General features: G+C 45.2%; 1 protein-coding gene across 1 annotated transcript in view; it reads left to right on the top strand.

Annotated features, from left to right (window-relative positions):
• LOC144148044 (cytochrome P450 4V2-like) overlaps nucleotides 1–23,398 on the top strand; it is a 40,640-nt gene extending 17,242 nt beyond the window's left edge. The window contains exons 4-11 of the mRNA XM_077679644.1: nucleotides 5,268–5,467; nucleotides 7,073–7,142; nucleotides 9,131–9,257; nucleotides 11,867–12,052; nucleotides 13,555–13,728; nucleotides 17,939–18,005; nucleotides 20,950–21,129; nucleotides 22,694–23,398. Of these exons, the coding sequence (XP_077535770.1) occupies nucleotides 5,268–5,467; nucleotides 7,073–7,142; nucleotides 9,131–9,257; nucleotides 11,867–12,052; nucleotides 13,555–13,728; nucleotides 17,939–18,005; nucleotides 20,950–21,129; nucleotides 22,694–22,863 (1,174 nt within the window). The 3' untranslated portion in view covers nucleotides 22,864–23,398. The remainder of the gene's footprint in view (nucleotides 1–5,267; nucleotides 5,468–7,072; nucleotides 7,143–9,130; nucleotides 9,258–11,866; nucleotides 12,053–13,554; nucleotides 13,729–17,938; nucleotides 18,006–20,949; nucleotides 21,130–22,693) is intronic.
• Nucleotides 23,399–23,757: the final 359 nt, after the last annotated feature.

Below are 23,757 nucleotides of genomic sequence, written 5' to 3'. Positions count from 1 at the left end.
GTTTTCTGAGCCGAACGCGGACGATACCTGCGGGGTGGTCAGACGCCGCTTGCCGTCAATGGCTCAAAGCCTCCAGCTCCCGCGGAAGGCTCAGAGAATACGGCACAGTCTCGCTCTTTTTTATGGCCAAGCTCGCTTGCATGGGGTGAGTCGCGTGGTCAGGCGCAAACGAGCTGCGGAGAGCGCATGCGCCAAGGCGGCAGTGGCGGCGCCGCCGGGCGGCCAGCAAACGCGGCCGACGGCAGAGCTCAGCCCTGCGAGTCATGTGACGCGTTGCCAACGGGGTGGTGAAGCTGCGGTCAAATGAAGGTCAACTCCTCCATGAAGGGGAAACTGCTCGACGAGATTAGTAATGCTTTGCTTTAACACATCGGGCAGAAATATTGCTGTGGCGCTGCGTAGAGACTGAGCTATGTTAGCGAACGTGTCTATTTTACTGATCGTTCTAAGTCGACGCATTCCGAAAAGCCTTATCCATAAGTTCGATTGGGCGAATACAGGTTGGCACAATTGCTTTCTACAGTTCGCACTCCTATGCAATACGACACAGCATCAGCATCCTCCGAGCTGTTGGCAAAATGAAACATCGAATAACTTGCCTTAAAGGGACCCTGAAACACTTTCTCTAATATTTTTCTAAATCCTAAATGCTTGAATAACGACGTCAACCAACACATCTAGTACATAGAATAGGGGGTCGCAAACTACTTCAGCCAAGAAATTGCTGCTTTAGCCCATCAGATAACTTAAACACTTGCTCAGCAGATTTTTCTCCCTTTCCCAGTCTTGGCGTTCTTCGATCGCTGGAATTACGTCGTTACAGCGGTTTAGCAGCTATCGGCCGGCTTTCCTTCAGTTCCAGCAATGAGCGCCTTCGATAGCCACGTTAAAAAGATAACCACGAGAACAAATCAAATTCAAGACCTATATACTGCGATCACGCAGTTTCGCTCCGCGCTGGCGGTAACTATAGTATTCAGCGTCCTTCCAGACGCGAAGGAAATAGCGGAAGCTTTTATAGAAAGTGCTCCACATTCCTTTAACAGCAAAAATTTAGGAGCCTTTAAAAAAAATTTTTGCCGGCATTAGCGAGAAACCTGGGTAGCTATCTAATCAAAATCAGCCCTCTCTCACACCACGCCGCACGAGCTGGTCTGGCCGCATGCGTTGTTTATCTTTCACTAAGTGCCCTCAAATAACGTCATTTTTCACCGTTCAGTTGCAGCGGTACATTCGGGCAGGCTATTTTCAATGTACTTCGAGGGGGAAGCAGTGAGTTTAGTGATCGCCGGAAGCACTAACTTAAAATAAACTCTGCCACACCTGATATCATCATCATCATGAGCCTACTCAGGTCCACTGCAGAAGAAGGCCGGTTCCATAGACCTCAAACCTCTCCTGTCCTGCGCTATTTGAGTCCACAGTTTGCCCCCGAAGTTCAGTATTTAATCCCTCCATGAATCCCTCCTTAGGACCTCCCAATGTCCGTCCACGTCGATGGGAAAGTCAAGCGAAATTCTATTTGAGCCGTGAGTTGCAGTTTCATTTAGAGAATAATCCAGGTGCAACTCACAGCTAAAATCGAATGATGGTCGGGAGCAAATCGTATGTCACTCGGGGCTCCACTTGGATGTCATTTCGACTCCCTGTACTCCGCACCTTCGCCATCATCCACGGAGTGGAGATGCTGCCTTTTTTTTTATTTCAGTAAACAAGGGAAATACTTGCAAAATAGGCTATTGTGAATATTGATATTTATTCCTAGGGATTTTCGTAGTGGTTTATGTTGGTTTTTAGGTCTTTGGGCAATGAAGTGGTACGCCCAATAGGAATGTTAACCGGTCAGCCTCCCTTGAACGACCGCTAATGCCTCTTATTCTAAGTTCGGAATATTGTGCACGAGTGAATAGGAAATCTCCCAATGCAGACTTCGAAATATATATATTCGCCTAGTGATTTTAGAATTCACAACTACAGTATCATTGGGTATGTGGCTAAAATAATAATCTCTTTTAAAATATCCTTAGCAGTGCAACACGCAAATTTCACGCCGAACAAGTTTTCATAAGCTAAGACACGCCCCTAAATCGACCTTCCTGTAGCACCTTAGTTTCCTTACATGAAAAAGAGGGAATTGGGCGAATGGAACAGCCGAAACAAGTGGTTGCACAGTAAAGCATGCTCTGTACTGAGGCGTGCCTTAAGGAAAACGTGGCACTCACGTACCTACATACAGAACAAGGCACTGACATGAAAAATTGGTCTTCTGTCACCATTTTCTTAATTGGGTGCGCTGTTAGAAGATGTAGGGAGTCGACTCAAGCGAGCAAACAACCCCACCGAATCTAAAGGGCACAGGGGACGAAAGGGGTGGCCGTCTGATGTGCGGCTCTCGCTGACCTTTCGCCAACCGACTTCTAGACGTCGTACGCTCGAGTTTGTGACATCTTTATTAGAGTTTATTTCTACCATAGACATATTAACTAGATGTATTTATGATTACCGGTTGCTTGGTTGTATACAGAACTGGTTTCATGTCTTGTTTCATTTTTTACATTTTATTTCTGTCATAAACTGCGGCTAAATTTTTGGGCTGTTTTTGCTCAAGTTACATACTCTGAAATTCCCATGCTTCTTGGGGGCAACCTAGGCCTGCAGTATGTACTAAATAAATGAGTCAAAGAATAAGTAAATAAATAATTTTGGCGAACTGCAAGGGTAAGTTGGGCAAAACGCCCAAACTCACACGACACACAGGGGTGATGATTATGTGAAATTCTCCAACAAGAACATCGACACTCAAACCTTTTCAGGCAGTGTACGAATGGACATCGTCGTTTACAGTCCGAATGAGCACACTGCGGTTAGAGAGCACAATGGGGCTGTCATTGCGGGAGAAACCATGACAGAAGACGTACTTAAAAGGTATCCTAACGTAATCAGCAGGCGCGGCCGCAAGGACACTTTCATCTCCAGTATTATAGAGGCATAAGGACGGCGTAAACATATAATATCTGCATTGCCCCCGCAAACTGAGAAGTCGAGCCCAGACGGCCGGAAAATTACAGTATTCTTGATAACGAAAAAGCGATTCATCAAGTCACTTCTGTAACAGCTTGGATTCACAAAGGCCGCGGCACCACAATTCTGCAGTCGGATTGCATGGCGTAGAGCCTTAAAAGCCGCGCCTGGGTGGCCCACGTACATCATTGCAAGCTCATAAATTCGAAAGGTACCAGAACCAGGGTTCCTAGTAGTATAAACAGCCCTAGCATGGCAAACGAGCCGCGCTAAAGGATGAACCATTTCGGTCAGCCAGCCACGCCGTATTGCGAAATTTCAAACAACCTTGTTTTCGTTCATCGTTTTCAGGATGTGACATTATGTCATGTGATTCTGATATATACGTTTAGACCCCGTGGGTCCAATGAAGCCGTATTTTAAAATGTGTGTATAACGGTATACTGATGTTTCTAGGCACAAATTAAGCAACAAGGCCAACGTTTCAGGGCAGCCGTAGATGACACACCTTTTCACAGATTAACCTGTTTGAGGAGTGTGGAGAAAATGGGAACCCACTGCAAAGCAATAGCAATATATGTGTTCGGAGACAAGTAGCTGCGAATGTCGACCTAATGGCTATGAGTATTTATGGTGTTAGGGTATTGCACACCGCTTGGAAACCCCATCCCAGTATATCTTTCAATGCCAAATCGTTTGCCACTGCTTTTACCTTTGTCCTTTAAAATTTTAAGTAAAATTATTTTCCGAAGTGGCAACCTTCAGTTTTGGTAGGCTGAAATAGCTTTGGTAGTGAAAATCGAACCTTATAATGCTGATCTGCAAAAGAAAATCAAAGCTAGCTTTCCAAGTGGTGCAAGGCTGATGTTCAAGAAGAGTCGTTTTTGTTTCACTAAGCTAAACTCAACGAGTGCAATATAGGTCCCTCAGAACCGTTTACATCGTGTATATACCTATATGGCGCTCGTCAGCAGAACGCCGGATCAAACGCAAAGTATATAAGTACTCTATATGTGCAGCGCCCTCTTCAGTATTCGTATAGTTAATTCTCCGCCGCCGCAAAGACTTTGTCGAGCGCTCCCTCGCCGTTGAAGACCTGCACTACTTCTTCATTGTCTTTTTGGGAATTCCTTGATTGATTTATTGTAGGGTTTAACGCGCCGACGCAACGCAGGCGATGAGGCGCACTGTAATGAGGGTCTCCGGATTAATTTCGACCACCTTGGGATCTTTAACGTGAGTCGAAATCTCATACACACGGGCGTTTTTGCTTTTTACTTCCATAAGAAAAGCGGCCGCCGCGGCCGGGAATCGAACGCGCATCCTCGAGCTCAGTCACACAACGCCTTAGCCAATGAGCCACTACGGAGGGTTTTTGGGCGATTGCATTCTCCCGTGGAGGCGTGGCACACTTCCTTATAAGCTGCTTCGTCGTCAGGTGTCCGGATCTTCTCTGGTCCCCTTACCCCCCGTGTTCACGGCACACAGTCACATAGAGTTCTGCCGGCGCCACCATGGTGACTCCCGATTTTGATCAGCGCATGTGGTTGCCCCCAGCAACGCGGAGTGAGTGACGACAGGAGCAGACGACAGCCATTTTGTCGGTGACACTGTCTGCTGAAGCGCTGACTATAACGTGGCCTGTTGGCGTTTGTTCTTTTCCTGTTCAAAAAAGCTCATTCTTTTGTTCCAACCTCTACAGCCTATTTTTTTACCAATTCTCGCTTGTGATTATATGGTCTTTCTTCATTCGAATGCTTAACCTTGATATGTACAGTTTTGTGTAGCGCATTATTTCTTCTTACGTCGATTTCTGGCCACACCCTCACGTGGGTAGGCGCCACCAAGCGCTCTGACGAACGCACGATCACGGGCGCTCGGCATTTCCTTGGCATTTTTTTATTTATTGAAGGCGAATCACAGAGCTTAAACAACTCGGCTGTTCACATTTTTAAACTTTGGAGTTAGGTTACACATTTTGATGCTTCATGACGCAACAAGATAAAATGTAGGGGCTACGTCATTTCGTGGCACCGCTCCCCTACAGCAACCGTTCCCACAACCATGAAGCTGTTACCCATTTCGACATATATTTATAATCACATTGTGGATACAACAAATGTTGCCATATACATATGTGCGATTGCACACGATCGTGTTCTCTCGATTGATGTGCTCCTCGATTTGTTTATTTTCCTTTGATTCCTGTGTTGTCGCCACTTCGAGAAAGTTGTCGTCCCTTACAGCAAGGGAGACCCCTGGAAGAAAAAGGCAAAGCTCTTCAAGAGCGCCTTCAACAAGGAGCACCTGGAAAACTGCGTAGATCTTTTCAACAAGCATGGCGCTGTTTTAGCGAAGCGAATCGCATCTATGGCTGCTGAATTGCCAGACCAGCCGATCAGTTGCTACAAGAACATCCAGAAGTGCGTTCTCGACATAATTGGCCGTGAGTACATTTATGTGTGTGTGTGTGTGTGTGCGTGTGTGCGTGTGTGTGTGTGTGTGTGTGCGTGTGTGTGTGTGTGCGTGTGTGTGTGTGTGCGTGCGCGTGCGCGTGTGCGTGTGCGTGTGCGTGTGCGTGTGCGTGTGTGTGTGTGTGTGTGTGTGTGTGTGTGTGTGTGTGTGTGTGTGTGTGTGTGTGTGCGTGTGTGTGTGTGTGTGTGTGTGTGCGTGTGTGTGTGTGTGTGTGTGGTTGCGAAAACTACACGAACGTAAATTGTTCGGTTATTCAGCTCGAAAGCATTGTCTTCGTAATATTCGATTCATGTTAGTCAACCGTGCAAGCAAGAACCAGGAAGCATGCAACTCAGGGACTATCATAATTCTCAGCGCTACAGGATATTCATAAATACTGGGATTTACCGCACTCCACAAAGTTTCTTGTCGGGTGGTCTGCGTGTTTGAAAGCCCTTTTTGCTGAACATCAGTTCGTCACTATGATTATAAGTTTAGTAAAATGACGCCCGTCACCCAAAACACCGTACCTTTAACACATGGGCTACGAGGCAAGTTTTACATTTTGAGCCTAGTCGATGTTATTGCTGAACTAGCCTGGACGGGAAACAGCAATAAGGGCTAACCTGTTTTTTTTTTTCTTTCTTTGACCCCACAATGTTACTAACGTATATACCAGAACGCCAAAAAATGACCCAAAATGGTCTGCTGTTAAATTATCCGTTCGTCTAGCAGAACTTTTCCGAAGCAAGAAAAATTCTTAAGTTAAAAGCCTTAAATGGCTCCTTGAAGGGAAAACAAGGGCGTCCGAAATCTCTAACAGTAAAACAGCTCCTCCGGATAGGTTGCACTGACGTCACTGTGCTAGCTGTTAGGTCGGTGCACTTCGGGCACGGTGGAAGAGTTGGAACTTATCTGGTGCTTTTATTTCGAACAGCGCTGACAAAGCTGAGAGCAATGCGCTAGAAGGACGGTTGTGTTGTCTTGCGCAAAACATGTATATCACAAGGCATATAACTACCCCAACTTAAGGGAGAAATCCGGCATCCAGCGCCGCCGTCCCTGATAAAACAACGGCCAGTTCAACTTTGCGAGGATTTCAGCTGCGCGAGCTTTAACTTCGCAGCAGCCACAGGTCGTAATCCCTGCAGCATGCCGCAGAAAGGAATAGAACGGGCAGCGAAATTCATCATAGGTCGTTAACTCTCCCATTCGACGACAGCATGAACGATCAACGGTGGAACGTATAAGAGAACTGCAAAGAAAAGCGTGTCCAGCGGTAAGATTACGAAGTCGTTGGACAACGTTAGGCTAAACAGGTCATCTCTGGAGTTGGGCTGGACATTCATGCGTTAGCGCTCACAACCACAGGAAAAGCTTACAAGACATGGGGTTGTCTTCTTTTTATAACATCTTTCGTTAAAGCTTTCCACATGGACAAGTGAAAATGCATGCTACAAATTATTTGCTGTCTCTCAGCGTAAAAATGGCTGATATAAAACACTAGTGATTTGTTTTTGAACTGCTCGTACTTTGAGCAATTTTAAACGTTCAAGAAATATTTCTGAGCAAGCCTCTCCTTATTTTGTTAATTCAGGAGCCACGTTAGGCATTGACCTCGGATTACAGGATGGAAAACGGCCAGAGTACGCCCGCTGGTTTAACTGGTGAGTCCGTTATAAACACTTTCGTACTTGTTTCTTTTGTAACCGGTGAAAATATTTTGACATTTAAGCAAAAAAGCCTATCATCAAACCGCCTTCACTCCCTAATAGCAGTTTCTTTCTGTACACCATTTGAGGCTACCGCTGAAAGCTTGACATACTTAGTGATTGAAAGCAAAGCCTGGCTTTAGTGACTTCGTGCAGTTGTAAGTTCAACAACAACATAAAAGACTTCTATGCCTTAATTTTTGTACCTAGGCCTTCGAATGGGTTTTGTTAATTATGTTTTGCATACATTGCTGGCGCTAAGCTAAGCACGGTGGCGGGTTACCGGGACCCGAATGCCCAGGCGCGCGCAGGGAAGGCTACGAGGTTGCCCCTCAGAGAAGCGAATGCGCTGGCATGGTGAAGGCCGGCCCGCGGAACTAATCCACCCTACCGGAATGAATGTACACCTTCCTAGTGGGTCCCGGAACCCACCACCGTAGCTTTAGCGGACGCTACCCGCTATGTCAAAACTCTCTAACCGATTTCAGTGAAGGCCGGCTACCGAATGCTTTTAATGCTAGCAAACCGAGCTGATATTAAAACAATCAGAATAACGCAGCATGAGCAGAAAAACGCTCAGCAAATGCAATAAAATATTGCCAGTATTTTAGTTAATGAACTACCGAGTAATGTCATCTCAAGCATTATTTACAAAATTAGTTTTTTAGCTTCCTTGTGTCTCCTAATATGTGAACAAAAACACAATTACTACCTTCTTGACTGCATTGTCAACTTCTGGGGGACATAAGCAGACAGTTCATAAACCAGTATCCCGATAATAAAGAATACTGTTTTTCTAAAATTTTGTTTTTCTGCCTCGTGCTTCTCAATTATTAATGCACAAGCTTTCCCTAATTGGTGGTAGCGCTTTGAAATGGTAACGAGCGCTAAATAACTTGGACCTTTGTACGAACACTTATGCGCTGAGCCATTTTGTATTAGCTGCTTAACTTATCAATGCAACAACGCTTCCAACAAGCGTACCTCAATAACAATCCAAACTGTTGTTGTGAAAGCAGTATCACACGTCTATTTTGCGTTTTCTGCGCAATTATGTTGTCAAGTGCTTAACCCGTACTACAACATAAACAACAACGCTGATGCCGCATTCGCAGCAGCATTGCTGCCGGTTGGCAGCAGCAATCCCTCACAGCGGGTGTGTCCCTTAAGTCGTACCATCATCACCAATGCTCAACTGCGACAATGGCCACAGGAGATCTCCGTGAGCGCATGCTCTAAGAATTAGTCATCGGTGATTCCTCAGGTTATAGAGCAAGGAACAAGTTCTCCTTATTAAAGGCCTCTTTTCAGTTCTTGCGAACAGTGGTTGCGTCGTGGCAATACATATGTTGCAGTTTTTGTATTATATTTCACCGCTTGATGGTAGCGCCCGTCTTGGGTCAGTCGTCTTTTCCGAGTCAGCTTCCTTTAGCGCTTGTTACAATGTCGAAGTTATGAATGTTTTCACAGAATCTCTGTTTTTCTCATTAAAAAAAAATGGGTAACAAGCCATTAAAGTCTACTGTTAAGCTTCGTTTGTGCTTAGCTGTCAGCGCAAGCAGGTAGTGCAAATTTCCGTAACTCATGTTGTTTTGAGGTTAAATAAAATGTCAGTTTGTCATGTAATTTGGGCTAACCAATGAAGTCTTGAGCCTAACAAAAAAATGTATGTTTCAACGGTGAGAAATTTGTTGTGAGACTTGCCTACTCCCGCTCATCTAAAGGGAAACGAAGTGCGTGATACGGGAAATTACAAAGTAAATATTTACTGTTTCGTTTTACTGTACCAATTCGTTGGTTCGTAATTCGTTCGCGCTCACTTGCATGGCAACATCCGTCAATTCCTGCGTGTACCTTGAAGTCTTTTTGGGGAAACCACAAAGAAGGGGGCATATAGAGATGTCAATGCTACCGCATTGTTCTTTTTTTCACTTTACTTAAAGCCTTACGCTCCTGATCACCATACGGTGTTTCCGGCCATGGCTGTGGATTCAAGGAATTTACAATATGACTAAAGAAGGCAAGGTGTGGAATCACACAGTTCGGAATATCGGAAACTTGCACCTTGCGGTGAGTAGACCATTTGAACGTCGTGTTTCGTAGTTTGGGCAGATTTCGCTTCCTCCTGACTCTTGTATGAACTAGCAGTGTCAACCGACTTGTATGAGTCTCTCCTGTATTGCGGAACTATCTCCTCACGCGTGCACATTTCGTTAAAAAGTCAGTTTGTATTCACTTGATGGTATCATACTCTAGATTGAAGTCTATATGTGTAAAAATTTGTTTATTAGATGTTTTTGGATTTCTGGTGGAAAGTCTTATTATACAAAGTGCAGTATTGGGCGAATTGGTTATCCATCATTACTAACAAGCGCAACAAAAACACGGACTTTAGCTGAGGTATACAGGACGAGCGCTCGTCCAGTGTACCTCAGCTAAAGTCCGTGTTTTTGTTGCGCTGTTTAGTAATGGACTTATTATACTTTGAAGCTAGCACACACGATTGGACGAGTTATTGAATTAAGCCTGTAACACCGTCAAAAAAATCACACAAGACAACGACGCGTCACAAACACGGTGCTGAATAAACAATAGGTAAATAACAAACCTAGGCAAAAACAAACTCCATTTATTTTTATTGTCTGCACAAAAAATTGTTGTCTACACAACAGTTAGTGGCTCCACAAGAGCTGCTAGCTTTGGCGACCATTAGTTGTTCTTGTGTAGATTGGCAATAAAATAATGCAGCAATAAACCTTCGGTTGTTTATTTAGGTCCATTCTTCTTCACTTTTCTCCTGTTGTGTTATGCTTTTCGGGCTGATTTCAAGTAATTCAGAGAGTGGCCGGTCTGTGGGATATGAATATTTTCTGAAACCTTTTGCCCGAAACAAAACCCCCCGCCATCTACACGCGGGAATTCCACACGGCCTATGCTACCCACGCGGGAACGTAAACTGTATCTCGAATAGCTGTTGATGCTTACCATTGGTATTTACTAAATAGAGCAGGACGATCATACGAATAGTTAGCAGACCCGGAATCAGCAATAAGTATGCCGAGAGTTTATATGTGCCAGTGAAAACTAATCGCTATTCTGGATAAGCCCGGATGATGGTGGCATTGAACTCTACCTTAGAATGCTCAGTATTAGGTAAATATGCGAATTTTCTTCAGCTACGGTTGACCTACAAATGCACTGATTGCCGTGCGGTTTATTAATAACCTTGAGTCCGATATTTGAAAAAGAAATGCTTTCAAACAACCTTCGGTAATTTCTGCTGATTGCTTTGTACAGACGTTGGTGAAAATGAGCAAATACATAATTTAATTATTTCATCCAGATCCATTAAAAGTGCTGCGATGAAATGGTGGTTTCACTGGTTACCCAAAGGAGTCAAAAATCGACGACAGATAAATACAAAATATACAATTTATGCGGTGGGACCTAGCCGTCCAGCTGCGGTAACAAACCCGTATATTTCGCACAAATAATCAAAGGAACTTAAGGCAAAATATGCTGGCTTCCGCGGGAAATCAAACAGCCCCGCGAGCAAAGGTGTCCTTCGCTTTGGGCCTACCGTAGCTTCAGTTTCACTGCCAGGCGATGCTCTCCACGCAACTGGTATCGCCACAACTCAAGTGATATGTCAGAACGTTTAAGAGCCAACTATCAGTTCATGTACAAAGGCGGCGCATATCATTACTAAATACTCACTCATGAAGACAAAACTACAGCCTGCTGCAATATCACCAACAATCACCAACAATTTAACTTGGTCCTGCCACATTGAAAAGATTTGCTCATCTGCTCGTAGAAAATTAGGGTTACTAAGGCACACCCTCAAAAGCTCTCCCGCTAAAACTAAACTCCTCGCATTTAACACAATAGTCCGGCCTTGTTTAGAGTACGCGTCTGAAGTCTGGGATCCGCACACTAAAAAAGATATTAACAATCTTGATAGAGTCCAAAGATTAGCTGTTCGGTTTATCTACAATCGCTTCCGCCAGACTGACTCCCCGACAGAACTAATGATTAATAACAAAATTCCAACTTTAGAATCCCGAAGGAAACTAGCGAGACTTAAATTTATTTTTCAACTATCCAGGAAAAACAGCATCATGAAACTTTCGCACGTCCTCACTACGTTATCTTCACGCCCTACTAGAGGATACCATTCTTACAAATTCACACCTATCTTTGCACGCACTAGCAACTTCAAGTACTCTTTTTTCCCACGCACAACAACAGACTGGAACGAACTGCCGCACCATATTTTTGAGTCTGGAAATGTACTAAAATCTTTGGAAAATTACTTTGAAGTGTGATTAATGTTACTTGTGAATATTTTGTATACCTGTCTGTTTTTCCCGTTTTTTTTTCTACACCTGTACGACTGTGTAATTGGTCATATCATTATCGTTGTACCACCTCCCACTCCTGCTTGGGCCATTTTTATGGCCTGCAGTATTTCATAAATAAAAATAAAATCATCGTCGTTGACGTCGTAGGTTTTTAAGTGATAGCACTCCAATAGTAGAAGAATATCGTGCAAATTTAGCAATTTTAGAGCGTCGCTTTTGATAGAATTGATCCTTTCATAGTTCAGCTAGCAAGAAAGCCACATTTCCCGCATGTAGCAGTTGATATTCAAGCGAAGAAAATCCTTCCTTTTCCAGGTGATCCAGAGGAAAAAAGCGCAGCTTCTAAATCTGGCCGATGACCAGGATTACAGCCATTTCGACGAAGTGAACGACGAATCGTCATTCCGACTTCCTCTGGATGTTGGAGTGGAGAAGCACATTTCTTGCCCGTCTTACTCGTTGAGGGAGCTTGAGTCAGACGGCACCTCTATCATGTTCGCCGTCAGTTTCACATGTTGCTCTGATATTTACTCGTCTTTGTCATGGGTTATGGATTACGCTCAGACGAGTGCACTTTGTTAATATAGACAAGATCAGAATTAGCTTCCGACTGCTACCAGTGATGCGTTCCGAGCTAGCAGTGCATCTGAAGTACAACGTAGGCGAAAATATGTGTCCATTGTTTTACGTTCAGTAGCAAGTCCAGCAATATTTATGCGCCTGCAGTAGGCATATGCAGCAGTTTTGCGTAGTAGTGCGAAGTTTTCATCGTTGTGAGAAACTCCTGCCATTATGGGAAAGTCACACGTTCATTTAGAATGAAAATCCAGTTATTTGTGATGATTGTAAAACGTAGATTTTTTTTGCACAAAACAGTTCTTTTTGGTCTCTTTTAACAGTTCCAGCAATATATTTGATTTGAGCAATATTTTGAGTGATACGGTGTTTCACGCAGTTTTGCTTCCCGCTGCTTAAGCAGATTATTTTAAACCCATTGGTGTGGACTACCGGCTATCTTCTGCATGCCTCAAATATTATGAAAAAATTATTACAATTAAATGAGACCTTGAAAAGCCTAGAACAAGAGATTTATTTCATTAGGACTACAACGTACGAAAATTTACTTTTCATGAAGGCTCTGAAAATGATAAACACATATTTTCTGACAAGACACCCGGGCACAAGCCTACACCTCACTCAAAGCTAACTCTATTATGTTGCCTGAAGTTTTGTCAACTGTTTGTCTTGATTTTGCGACCAGACACAAATCTGCTTATTAAAAATGCCTTATGCACCGCTTCCTTTACTGAGAGTAAATACAACATTTTCTAAATGCCATCGGGACATTTTTCATCACTTTGTTCACGTAGCCAATGGTAGAACAACTTGGTATAGAACGCCGTAAGAAGATACTGGATAGTACGCAAATGCTCCCACATGCCATTGCCGCACGCGCTGGGAAGTTCACAAGTTATGTAGAAATAGCGGCTTTGTTATGGTGACCGTTGCACCTAAAGCAAAGTGGTGACTTATTAAGCACAAATCAACCTGATCAGAACTTATTAAGCGCATTTATCTCCGAACGCATTGAAACTCGTTTCCTTGTCAAGTTGGTGAGACTTCGAGCTTTGTACAGGTCATTTTGGTTCGGATAAAAGGGCTATAAAAGTAAAGAAAAGCCTATTTCTAGAAATTCAGATTCCGCAGTAATTGTTTATTGAGAGTGAAACACACTCTGCGTTGTTCTCGGTGCACATGAATGCATTTAAAATTGAGGAACAGCAGGGCATGATCATCGAGACCAAGAAACGCAACGGCTAACAGTGAAGGCCTCATTTCATTTCCCGCCTCAGGTGGTGTTTAGAGCCTTCTCAGCATTTTCTATCATGTTCGGCGTTTTCAAATATTCGCCAAGCTTAGGAAGGGGGCAAGATATAACCTCGCAAAATACATGTTAGACAATTTATTTCTATTGATTGACTGGTTTATGCTTCTGGCTGCAGGCTGCGGACTCCACATCAGCGGCTATGAGCTGGACCCTGTACTTGCTTGGGCTCCACGAGGACAAGCAAGCCAAGCTGCAGAAAGAGCTCGACGATGTTTTCGGAAGGGGCGTTGAACATAACTTCACCGTGGGAGACCTTAAAGAGTTGCCGTACCTCGACTGCTGCATCAAGGTAGTGAGCTATACTTTTTTTCTTTTTCCACCCCAACCACAACGTTAGATTACTGATATTAACGGACGCCGCGAAACCATAGGAGGGGAGCTTGAGAGCTGCGCTATAAAACACGTCACGTTTTATCTAAAGTTTCGGAATCATGGCCCTGTGGCGCAGGACATAGAACGCAATGGCATCATCTTATCACTAACGTCAGAAAGGGAATACGTGTGTGTAATTTCAATCGTGTCAAAAATGGAGCGAGCGCCATCTTTTTTGACAGTTTCAAACATCGGTTGCCTTGGCAACAAGGCACAAAGCGCTCCACGAGTCAGTTACGGTTGCGTGATCCCGGTTCAGCTTGCGCCCCACCTCGCGACATGTGGGCACTGCAGGCGTACCACTCACTCCCATTGGGAAGTGCAAGATGCGTTGGCATTACAGGAGGCGATGGTGTGTGTTGTGGAGGCCTTTGTTTCGCGACGAAATGCGACGTTGTGCTTCTGCGGGTGGATAGGGCTTCCCATGGTCCGGATTATCTTTCTCGAGTGACGTACGACTCAACCTCGCATGGGGTATGTGCAGTGTGCGTGGCTAAAAGCCATCTCGGCTTGTGCGCCAGAGTTGAGTGATTTGCTGTTCGTCCGCGCAAACCGCGCGCGAGGTGAGTGTCGAATTTGCGACGGGCAGGAGGAGGCAACCCATCGTCTGTCAATCGCGGTTCAGACTTGCAACGCATGTTGTGACGTTGTGTTCGTTCGAAACGCATCACTGGATTGTTTTGAAGTTGAATAAAATGTATGCGTCATACCCGGGCATTCGGCTCAGGGCGTTCTCTGCGATTGCACGAAAGCAGTGCTACGGGGCTTCAACGCTTTCTTTATGGAACGTACTCAGGTAAGACAATATCCATGTCATGGTATGGCCGTGTTGCATTCAATACAAACGATTAAGTGTTTGGTTACACTTGTTTTGTTGGTCGTAAAATGTCCAAGCACTTCGGCACTCCGCTGGCAGATCAGCCGGCGAGCCGATGCTGTGCAGACGACTCATCTCGGCCGGAAGTGCGTGAAAAAGCCGCCCAGTAGCAGGATGTCTAGCTCACGACGAACATCTCGGAATCGATGGTCTAGACATGTGAAGATGGCGGCATCCAAAAACACGAAGGGAAGGGTGAGAAATAGCCTTATGAAATCTACCAAAAAACTGCGCAATTAGTACATAATGGCATCTGTGACAGCTAGAAAAGGATAATTACGTCGTTTTGTTACATTTTTGGAAATGCCGTTATTCCCCGTTGCAGTGTGGATAGCTACTTAATAAATGGACTGAATTTTACAAGAGCTACAGATTTCCGGCTGTATTTAAAAAAGATTCTCAAATCTCAGCAGCGGTGAGAAACTTCCGCCAACCGGACGCATTCGCAGAAAAGCACACCCGCTAGCTCTCCCCGTCCGCGGCATCCAGGGCACCCCTGCTGGTGTCTTTGTTTGTACGTCGAGCAGCGTCGTGCAGCAAAAACATATCTCAATTCCTCGTTTCCCTCAGACCCCCAACCCCGAAGTGGCTGCCGTATTTACTTCAAGACATAACCTAACTCCGGTGGAAAGGAGCCGAGGAAACTGATATCAGCGATCACTTATATAGCGTGATTTGCACAAAAAATCAGCCTTTGCATAGGCGCGTGGGGGTCTTCCCCTTCTTCGGGGCTCCTTCGCTGGGAGAGCCGAACGCTTGTGCCGCTTAGTTCCTGACTACAAAGTCGTCCAACTCCTGCGCGAAGAGGCCACATACCCCACGATAAAACGGCTGCACGCTCATAATTGTTGCTTCAGCATCAACAGCGGCTGGTTACATAAGCAAGCGGGCACTGATAAAACAAGCGAACCAAAGACAACTAATCAGTGGGCGCCCCGGACACACGGAGAAGGAAAGCCTACAGGCCCACAGTCACGCGGTGCGCCGAGAGGCAATACTGACTGACTGCAACGGCTTAATTGCACGAATGCTTTGCTCTGTGGACAGCCAATGCACTCGCCATTTGTACAAGTGCGGCACGCACACACACAGCTGGCTGGCACAGCATCTTTTCAAAGTGCTACAAGTTGTGCCGCGCCTCCGCCAGATGGCGCCATGGGTCCCGCGACCGAGAGAAGACGCAGTGAAAAATCCCCCTCGCGAGGGACACGATCAAATGCAGAGCATTTCCGGGGGCGCACGCCGTTAAGTAGTTTGCGTTACGTTAATGTTGTTGCACTTGTGGGAACTGCTGACGAGAGAACGCTCGTCAGCAGTAATTTGAATGAGTAAACGATATAAGGTGCGTTCATAGCGTCCCATTCTGTGTCGGCTTTGTGGCGCAGTGGGTAGAGCACCATTTACATTGCGTTCCGCCCGCAGGGTCGAGGGATCGAAACTGGGCGCCAGATGCTATTTTTTTTATATAGTAGGGACAACGACGGTGCGGACTACGGACGTCAACGCGGGTGACATCGTGAGTTACTGAAATGCTCTGCATTTAAAATTCATCGCATTCAGTCATGTTAGCTGTTCTTACCAAGTCCTTCGAAAGATGAATTAACCGGTCGTTTTCCTTGGAAGTTCCGACGGTAGAGCGAAAGGCGAAAATTGGACAAACACACAAGCGCAACAAATCGCCCCAGCCGCCTCTCTATAGACCCTAGTAACCTCTATAAATGCCCGAACAAAAACCAATATCGCCCAAAGAAAAATGACTGTTAAGATCAACTAGAAAGCGAAGTAGCAGCATGCTGGCGCATCATGCGCACTCATAAATCAGTCACTCGCCCACGCATTCGTTCACAAACGGTTCTTCAAACGGCAGATTCTCTAGGAGTGTTCAGGCACATTGGGCACGTATGAAAAATCATGTTCCCCCACTGGAGTTAGGGAAGAGAAAGGGTCGGACCCCCCGAACCACGTTGAGTGAGATAGCCAGATGACCATCCATTCGTTAACGCTCTGGGCTCGCAAAAGGTATGTCTCCTCTCTTACATACGCGGATTTCTTCATGCATTCGTGGGTTACGGAACAAGAATGTACAAAGGTGAAAGCCCTTGATGACACACTTTTTTCAACATCTGCCGTTCTGCAACGGCGGTTAAAGCAAATTGAAGTAAAGTGAGATTTTGTGCAGCAATAATCATGGAATGTTGGTCGACTACCTCCGTGCCCAATATTTGTTTACACAGCCTGTATCAGCACTTAGATATTGACCATGGACGTTGTACTCCCAGTTATCGACAAGTGCATGACTCCCACTCAGATCAAGGGACTTGCGTCAATATCGTTCCCGTCACAGAAACACAGCCTAATTTTCCCCAGTCTCAGTTACACTAACCCTGAAAAAACCTACACCCATCTCGCCGTCATCCCGGTTCCCAGGCAGCAGGCACTAGTACTTCCCAAGCATATCAGGCGCTACGCCGGAGCCTTTCTTGTTATCTGATCCGAAATATTGAATAACACCTGAAGAAACTAACCATCCTTCTTATTACCTCGTTACCTTCTTTAAAAATCGCAAGCGTTTGCGCAACAGCTTCTGACACGATACAATGATTAGTTGAAGAGCCCTATATGGTGTAGGTTTGTAAAAAAATACCGTTTTTTGTTTGGCATGCTCCCAACAAGTGTCAACATGCATTAGAGTGTACATTTGCCATTATATATAAGGACGCACAGCCGCTCGCAGACTATGAATTTACTTTATGAATAACTTGTAACTAAGAAACAGCTGGCCATGCTGCTTATACATAACAAAAGATTACAGCGCAGACACCAACGTTTACAGCAGTGTTTAACTCTTCCTCTCGTAACTCTTCCTGTCGTAGTTTATGCGTATGTCCTCAGCATCCATGATGTCAAAAGTAACTCTGGCCATTTTAAAAGAACTACAGCATCCGACATTTTTGATCCCATGCTACTACTCTGAGAAAAAAAAATATAGAGACCGTTCGCATGTTATACATTGCCTCTTTTTCATTAACTCCACAACTTAAGAAACGGCATGTATCAAATGCTTTCAGTTCCGCTAAGGGATTACCATGCATTATGACAAAAGTTTTCGAGATTTTGGATGCCCAATTTTTACTGCTTCGGATCTGAGTGCATTATCGTCCCTTTACATTGGAGCGCAGACGTCATTCTTGTCGCTAACATTGCAAAGATAATAACACAAAGTATTTTTTTTTCAACGGGGCATCTGCAGGAGTCCTTCCGTCTATGTCCACCGTTTCCCCTGATTGGCCGGGAGCTTGATGAAGACCTCGTGTTTGGTGAGTCATGAGTAACTCGGCCATCCAGAGCACCTTGCTTTGAGGCGCAAACCTTCAGCGGAGTAGGGGCTTTCTTGCTCATTTTTGCATGCAATCGTCATCCAAGAGAATTTAAACGATAGGCGACACACGGTAGGAGTTCCATTGTTGCTCACATATGCACATACCTCATTCAAAGCTTGCTCGAGAAAAAATTACCGGGGATGCTTAGAACTTTCTTAGAATGTGAAGTCGAAAACCTGGTTTGACAATCTGTTGATCTGCTGTTGAGCGTCCACTGTGGTGTCTTTTCTCTGCCTTCCCCGCCTACGACTACGGCCGGGTTCGTCATCATCCATTACAACAAATAATTAGGGTGTACCCGCGCCAGATGCATACTATAGCACGCACACGCGCTTTGTGAGCATACGGCCGCCGTTTCCAGAACGCCCTACCGGTGTCACCGCCAGTGCCGCCACCGCGCTTTCCCTGAAGTGCCCTACGACTCTTGTGGTGATATTACAATTTTAGCATAGTGGCTAGCGTACGATACGCTAGCGGCGGTAGGTACCGGGACCCGACTGGGCATCCGGGCATTCGTTCCGGTGCCGGGCGGCCCGCCTGGCCGTGCGTGCGTGCGCATCCCTTGCTGCGTCCCGGTACCCTGCCCCCCCCCCCCGTGCCGCTACCCCAGGGTAAGCGAGCCGCTATGCCAAAACTCTCTATTTGCAATCGAATCTTTTATTGCATGACTCGTGTCGCCGTCGGTGATGCTTTTGGTTGCGTACGCAAAAGTTCAAAGCAAGCGACGCCATGGGTAGGCTGCACTTGCTCCTCTCCACCTCAGGGCAGGCAGCCCCGAAAAGACGACAACGGGAGCGGGCCCGTGAACGTGGGCGTGCTCGGCGACCTAATCGTCCGATTGGGCAATTGAAATGCCCGGCAAAACGACCACCATGGGCCGCTGAAGGGGATGGTCAAGCTGGGGTTGGGCATTTGGCTTATAGGGATTTCACAAGGAATTGGTTTACGATTTCACAGGGTTGGACAGGCTTCACGTGCCGCTGTGTTCCTGGTAGAGGAGGGAGTTTATATTTTTCTCCTCGTCCCTAGAGCTGCTGTTGTTCTATCCATCAACTCTATGACTCTGCTCCATCTCCCTTTCTTAGAACCTTCCCTGGGTGCAGATGTTTCCTTTTCCTGGGACGAGCCATTTTGCTCAACCTCAGAAGTCGACCTGGGAAAAACATCCTCATGATTCAACATACCAGAGCTATAGCGTGTGCTCGCATTTTGTGCTGGTGGTAATCTCGGGTTAGCATGATGGCGGAACCGTTAATGAGCATGAACCATGTAATACGTACCCTACTCTCCGCCCCACCGAAGACTTAGCAGCGGCACAGGATCCCTAAGCATAACCTTAGGAGATGAGCGCACGAAGCTGTTCTTTCACATGGGTTCGTCGACAAATATTCTGCCCACGTTGACTATAGTCCACAACGTCGGCATTACCCCCCAGCAGCTGCTTGTGCAGCAGCTACTTCTTGTAGAGTCACTATTATTGCTGCTACCACGATTCCTTCACAGAAGCGGAGGCCAAAACTAATTCTGTGGGCGAGATGTCTGATGAGTGCGCTTTTCTTCGCCTTTTGACACTCTCACCTTAACATTACCGCGCCCATCTCTTGGGTACCCCCACACTCGGGTATTGAGGGCAATGAGTGAGCTCACAGCGAGGCGCGATCTGCGGCTAGACAACCAACCACACTGATAGCATTGCCAATCAATAATGCGAGCCCGCCCGATGTCACCGTCAGAAAAGCACTCGCACAACTGAGACGGAGACAGATACTCCTTCGCCTTCGTAAGGAGAGAGAAGACCGCACCGAACAGCATGAGCGCTCTGTTCCTCCCATGACGGCGAAGTTATCGAGGGACACACAGACATTGGTTCACCATCTTGTCACCATTACCGCCTCCTCCCACGCGCTTCGCCACTAACTCTACGGCGATCACCCCGCTGAAGGCCTCTCTCTGCGGTGTCTTGTGCCTGCAACTCAAATGAAGAACGTATTTAGGTCTCAAATGAAGAACGTATTTCTCTCTCTCTCTCTCTCTCTCTCTCTCTCTCTCTCTCTCTCTCTCTCTCTCTCTCTCTCTCTCTCTCTCTCTCTCTCTCTCTCTCTTTGCGTTTTGCCTTTTTGCGGCGCGTGCCCAACGTAACACGTTCAATTTCGAGTGGTGGTACGAAGTGTTCCAGGGCAACTTTTTAAGTCAGCCGGAGTACCGGGTGTTGCGCTCCTTGATGACGCTGTCTCGGCCTAGGCACTCCAACCTATTCTCCAGACTCCATCCCGCCCACTCGGGCCTGCTAAAGAGGTAAATGTGCACGCAGTTTTGAAGCGCAATAGGGATTTGTTCCTTCATCAAAGGTGCCTTTCGGTTTTTTTTTTTTTCGGAGCTTACTGCAGCAAAATAGTGTACGTAGAATTATTGCTGGGCAGAACTATCTTCGCCCCCCTTACCGTCATCGTGCCTGGAATTGAATGTTTCCGGAAGTGTAGTCGTTGCTTGATGTGCCTTGATAAATAAGGTTTCGTCCAGTGCTCAGAAACCAGTAAAACATTTCATTTCATGCATACAATCAGGAAACGTGCAAATACAAGCATCAATTATTTAAAGAGGCTGAAATTTTTTTTAGCCATATAAAGAAACTGCCATGGTATTTATTGTTTTAGGTGACGTTCTAATTGTTATATGTTGCGCGTGAGTGCCGACCCATTTCCCACCATTTATTCATAACTTCTTGGAGATGCTGCAGGCGAAAGGTAGTTTAAATTTAAGATCATTTCATTCTAATATTTTCATAGCACTTAAATGCCTCTAATTGAAAACAAGTGTGTCGGGTTCATTCCCTTCATGTGTACCAATGAAATTACAAATTCACCAACTGTCTACTTTCCAGACGGCTGCACTGTTCCGGCTGGCACGACGTGCATGATCAACATATACGCTCTGCACAGGAATAAAAAGCACTACCCTGATCCTAAAGAGTTTATTCCAGAGCGCTTTCTGCCGGAGAATTCCCGTAACATGCACCCCTTCAGCTTCATTCCCTTTTCTGCTGGAGTTAGGGTATGTTTAGGTAAGTAACTTCGGAACTGTAATGGAAATAAATTGTTGAAAGCAGTTGGCAGACAATTATAAGGTGCTAGAATGAACGCGCGATGGAAGAAACATGGTGTGAATATATTTACGAACACTGTCTCTGCTCGACAGCAGTATATAGCGTTCACACACACATATATATAAATAAAAGCTCGTTAATTCGACACCCGTTAATTCGGAAATTCGGGTAATTCGGATGGCTCTATTGGTCCCGGCTAAAGCGCATGTTGTTCTATGAGATCAAACCTTCGTTATTTCGTCAGAATTCGGCCCCGCACAGCTTAATTCGGACAAATACTGACGGCTGCCGCTCCACAAAGGTGTGGTAAATTAGCAGCACTGGAACCACTGGAGTGAAACAGAAACCTGAGAGGCATCGCTATCATCATCAACCACCATTCTGACGAAGAGTCATGCCAGGAGGTGCAGCCGCGACATCATCGCACCTCACGAGAAGTCAGTGAGGCGCTTTTGATATTCGAGGACGTTTTCCTGAGCAGTTCCGACAGTTTGTGTCCTGTTGGCCACTTGGAAGAGTTAAGAAAAATTGTAATGTCAGCCGGAATTTGCGCGAAAAAGCAGACGACTATTACAAAGTACTTCAGCAACTAAAGGTATGCTTATCCAACGTGATTTGATGTTGTTTTTCCTATGCATTCATTAATTGAGCATTCGGACATTTTTCCAGGTCCCGTGAGATCCGAATTAACGAGCTTTTACGGATATATATATATATATATATATATATATATATATATATATATATATATATATATATATATATATATATATATATATATATATATATATATATATATATATTTGCATCTTCTCTTACTCTTAGTCCAGCAGTAAAGTGAGACTACGAAAGTGTTTGCCTTTTTGTTGTTGGATGCGGACATGAGCCTTTTTTCTGAGTACTTCAATTCTTGTCGTCGTGTGGAGTACCACCGTATGGTTATCTCCATGTGCCGATTCTGTCATTTTTTCTCACTTACCAAAATTTCTTTTACTAATAATAGGCGCCTCTTCAATGCAACTATGTGTAGTACATTTTTTTGTTCCGATGACCAGTATAATATTTATACTTCTTATAATAATACTGGTACTTCAAGCCTACACTCGGCAAGCCTACACTCAGGAATCAAAACTATATATATGCTTCTTTTTAGTATTTTTAATCAAAATAGCTGAGAATATCAACAGGCGGCTAAAACTATTAATGTATTTGCAGCTTCAGTGCACGCGTTTGGCAATATAAGAAACAGCGAGCATAGCTCTAAAATATTTGAACGGAAATTGAACTGAATTTCAAATATTACTTGAATGTATTTGAAAAACCGGGACCATGTTTGTCTATTTTTATTGTTTTCGTGCACTCATCTGTAAGGGGCAGGCAGAATAGTTATCTTCCTAAACTTCGGGAAGGATCACTCTGTTTTTCCTCTGCCGTGAACTTGCCTTGCTTTACCATGGAATAACAGGGCTTCACTGCTGCCATGGACAAGACTAAAATATGGTTTCCAAACTTTTTTTAACAGGACAGAAATTTGTGGTAGCGGAAGCAAAGATTCTGCTCGGCAAGCTCATGTCCAAGTACACCGTGGAGGCCACGCAGCCACTTGAAGAGGTGGATAAAGCCTTCGAAGTTGTTCTTAAAGCAAGAGGAGGACTTAGTGTTTGGTTCAGAAAACGCGCTGAATCCGAGTGAATGTCGTCCCTATCCCAAGAGGATAGACCCTTCTTTTACAAGTAAATGGAGGGTTGGAGATAAAGAACAATATCCGTCATAAAAGCTGCTTGTTTTCGGTGCCGCGGGGTTACTACAAGTCTGTTTACTGGGATTAGCTTACATAATTTAGTGCATAAAAACTGTTTCTGATGTTGTGCCTGATTCCGTCGATTGTCCGAAGACATTGCCCGTTGGTCTAGTTGTACATAGCTATGGAACACATTTCCGCGCTTATCTCGTGTTCTTTCTTAGTTGGCTCTATTTTGTGTCGCTATAACTGTACCTAATGGAGTTTTGTGCGGTTGCCTCAATCATTTTACGCGATACCGGGAAAAAACGGCGTTCGTTACACCTGACGGACTGTATGAATTTAAAGTGCTCCCATTCGGCCTTTGCTCAGCACCCGCGACATTCCAGCGAATGATGGATACTGTCGAGGAGAAATATATATGGGTCGAGGAGAAATAGATGGTCGAGGATGGTCGAGAAATACATGGTCGAGGAAAAATATATGGGTCGAGGAGAAATAGATATATCCGCTTCGCATCACTGCTCCACAAGATGTGCGCATCGTTTGTGTCATGGAAACATCTAACGGTCGTACTTCCGAGCACGTTCCTTCTCAGGGAGTACCACAGGGTAGTGTCGTCAGTCCTTTCCTATTTAATTGTGTCATGGTCAACTTACCACGCAGATTGCCACCAGGCTTGCAGCATTCCATTTACGCCGACGATGTCTGCATATGGGCGTCGGGTCCCAATCCATCGTCCTTCAGTCCATCGTACAGGAAGGTTTAACTAGTGTGCGAAACTTCCTAAAAGAGTGTGGGATGACGTTATCGTATACAAAAACAGCCGTGTTGCCTTTCACGAG

This window comes from Haemaphysalis longicornis, unplaced genomic scaffold (genome assembly GCF_048455015.1).
Source record: "Haemaphysalis longicornis isolate Haplotype H1 unplaced genomic scaffold, Haemaphysalis longicornis Haplotype H1 scaffold_74, whole genome shotgun sequence".
NCBI lineage: Eukaryota > Metazoa > Arthropoda > Arachnida > Ixodida > Ixodidae > Haemaphysalis > Haemaphysalis longicornis.
The sequence above is the reverse complement of the archived record's forward strand: the minus strand, read 5'-3'. Positions and strand labels throughout refer to the sequence as shown.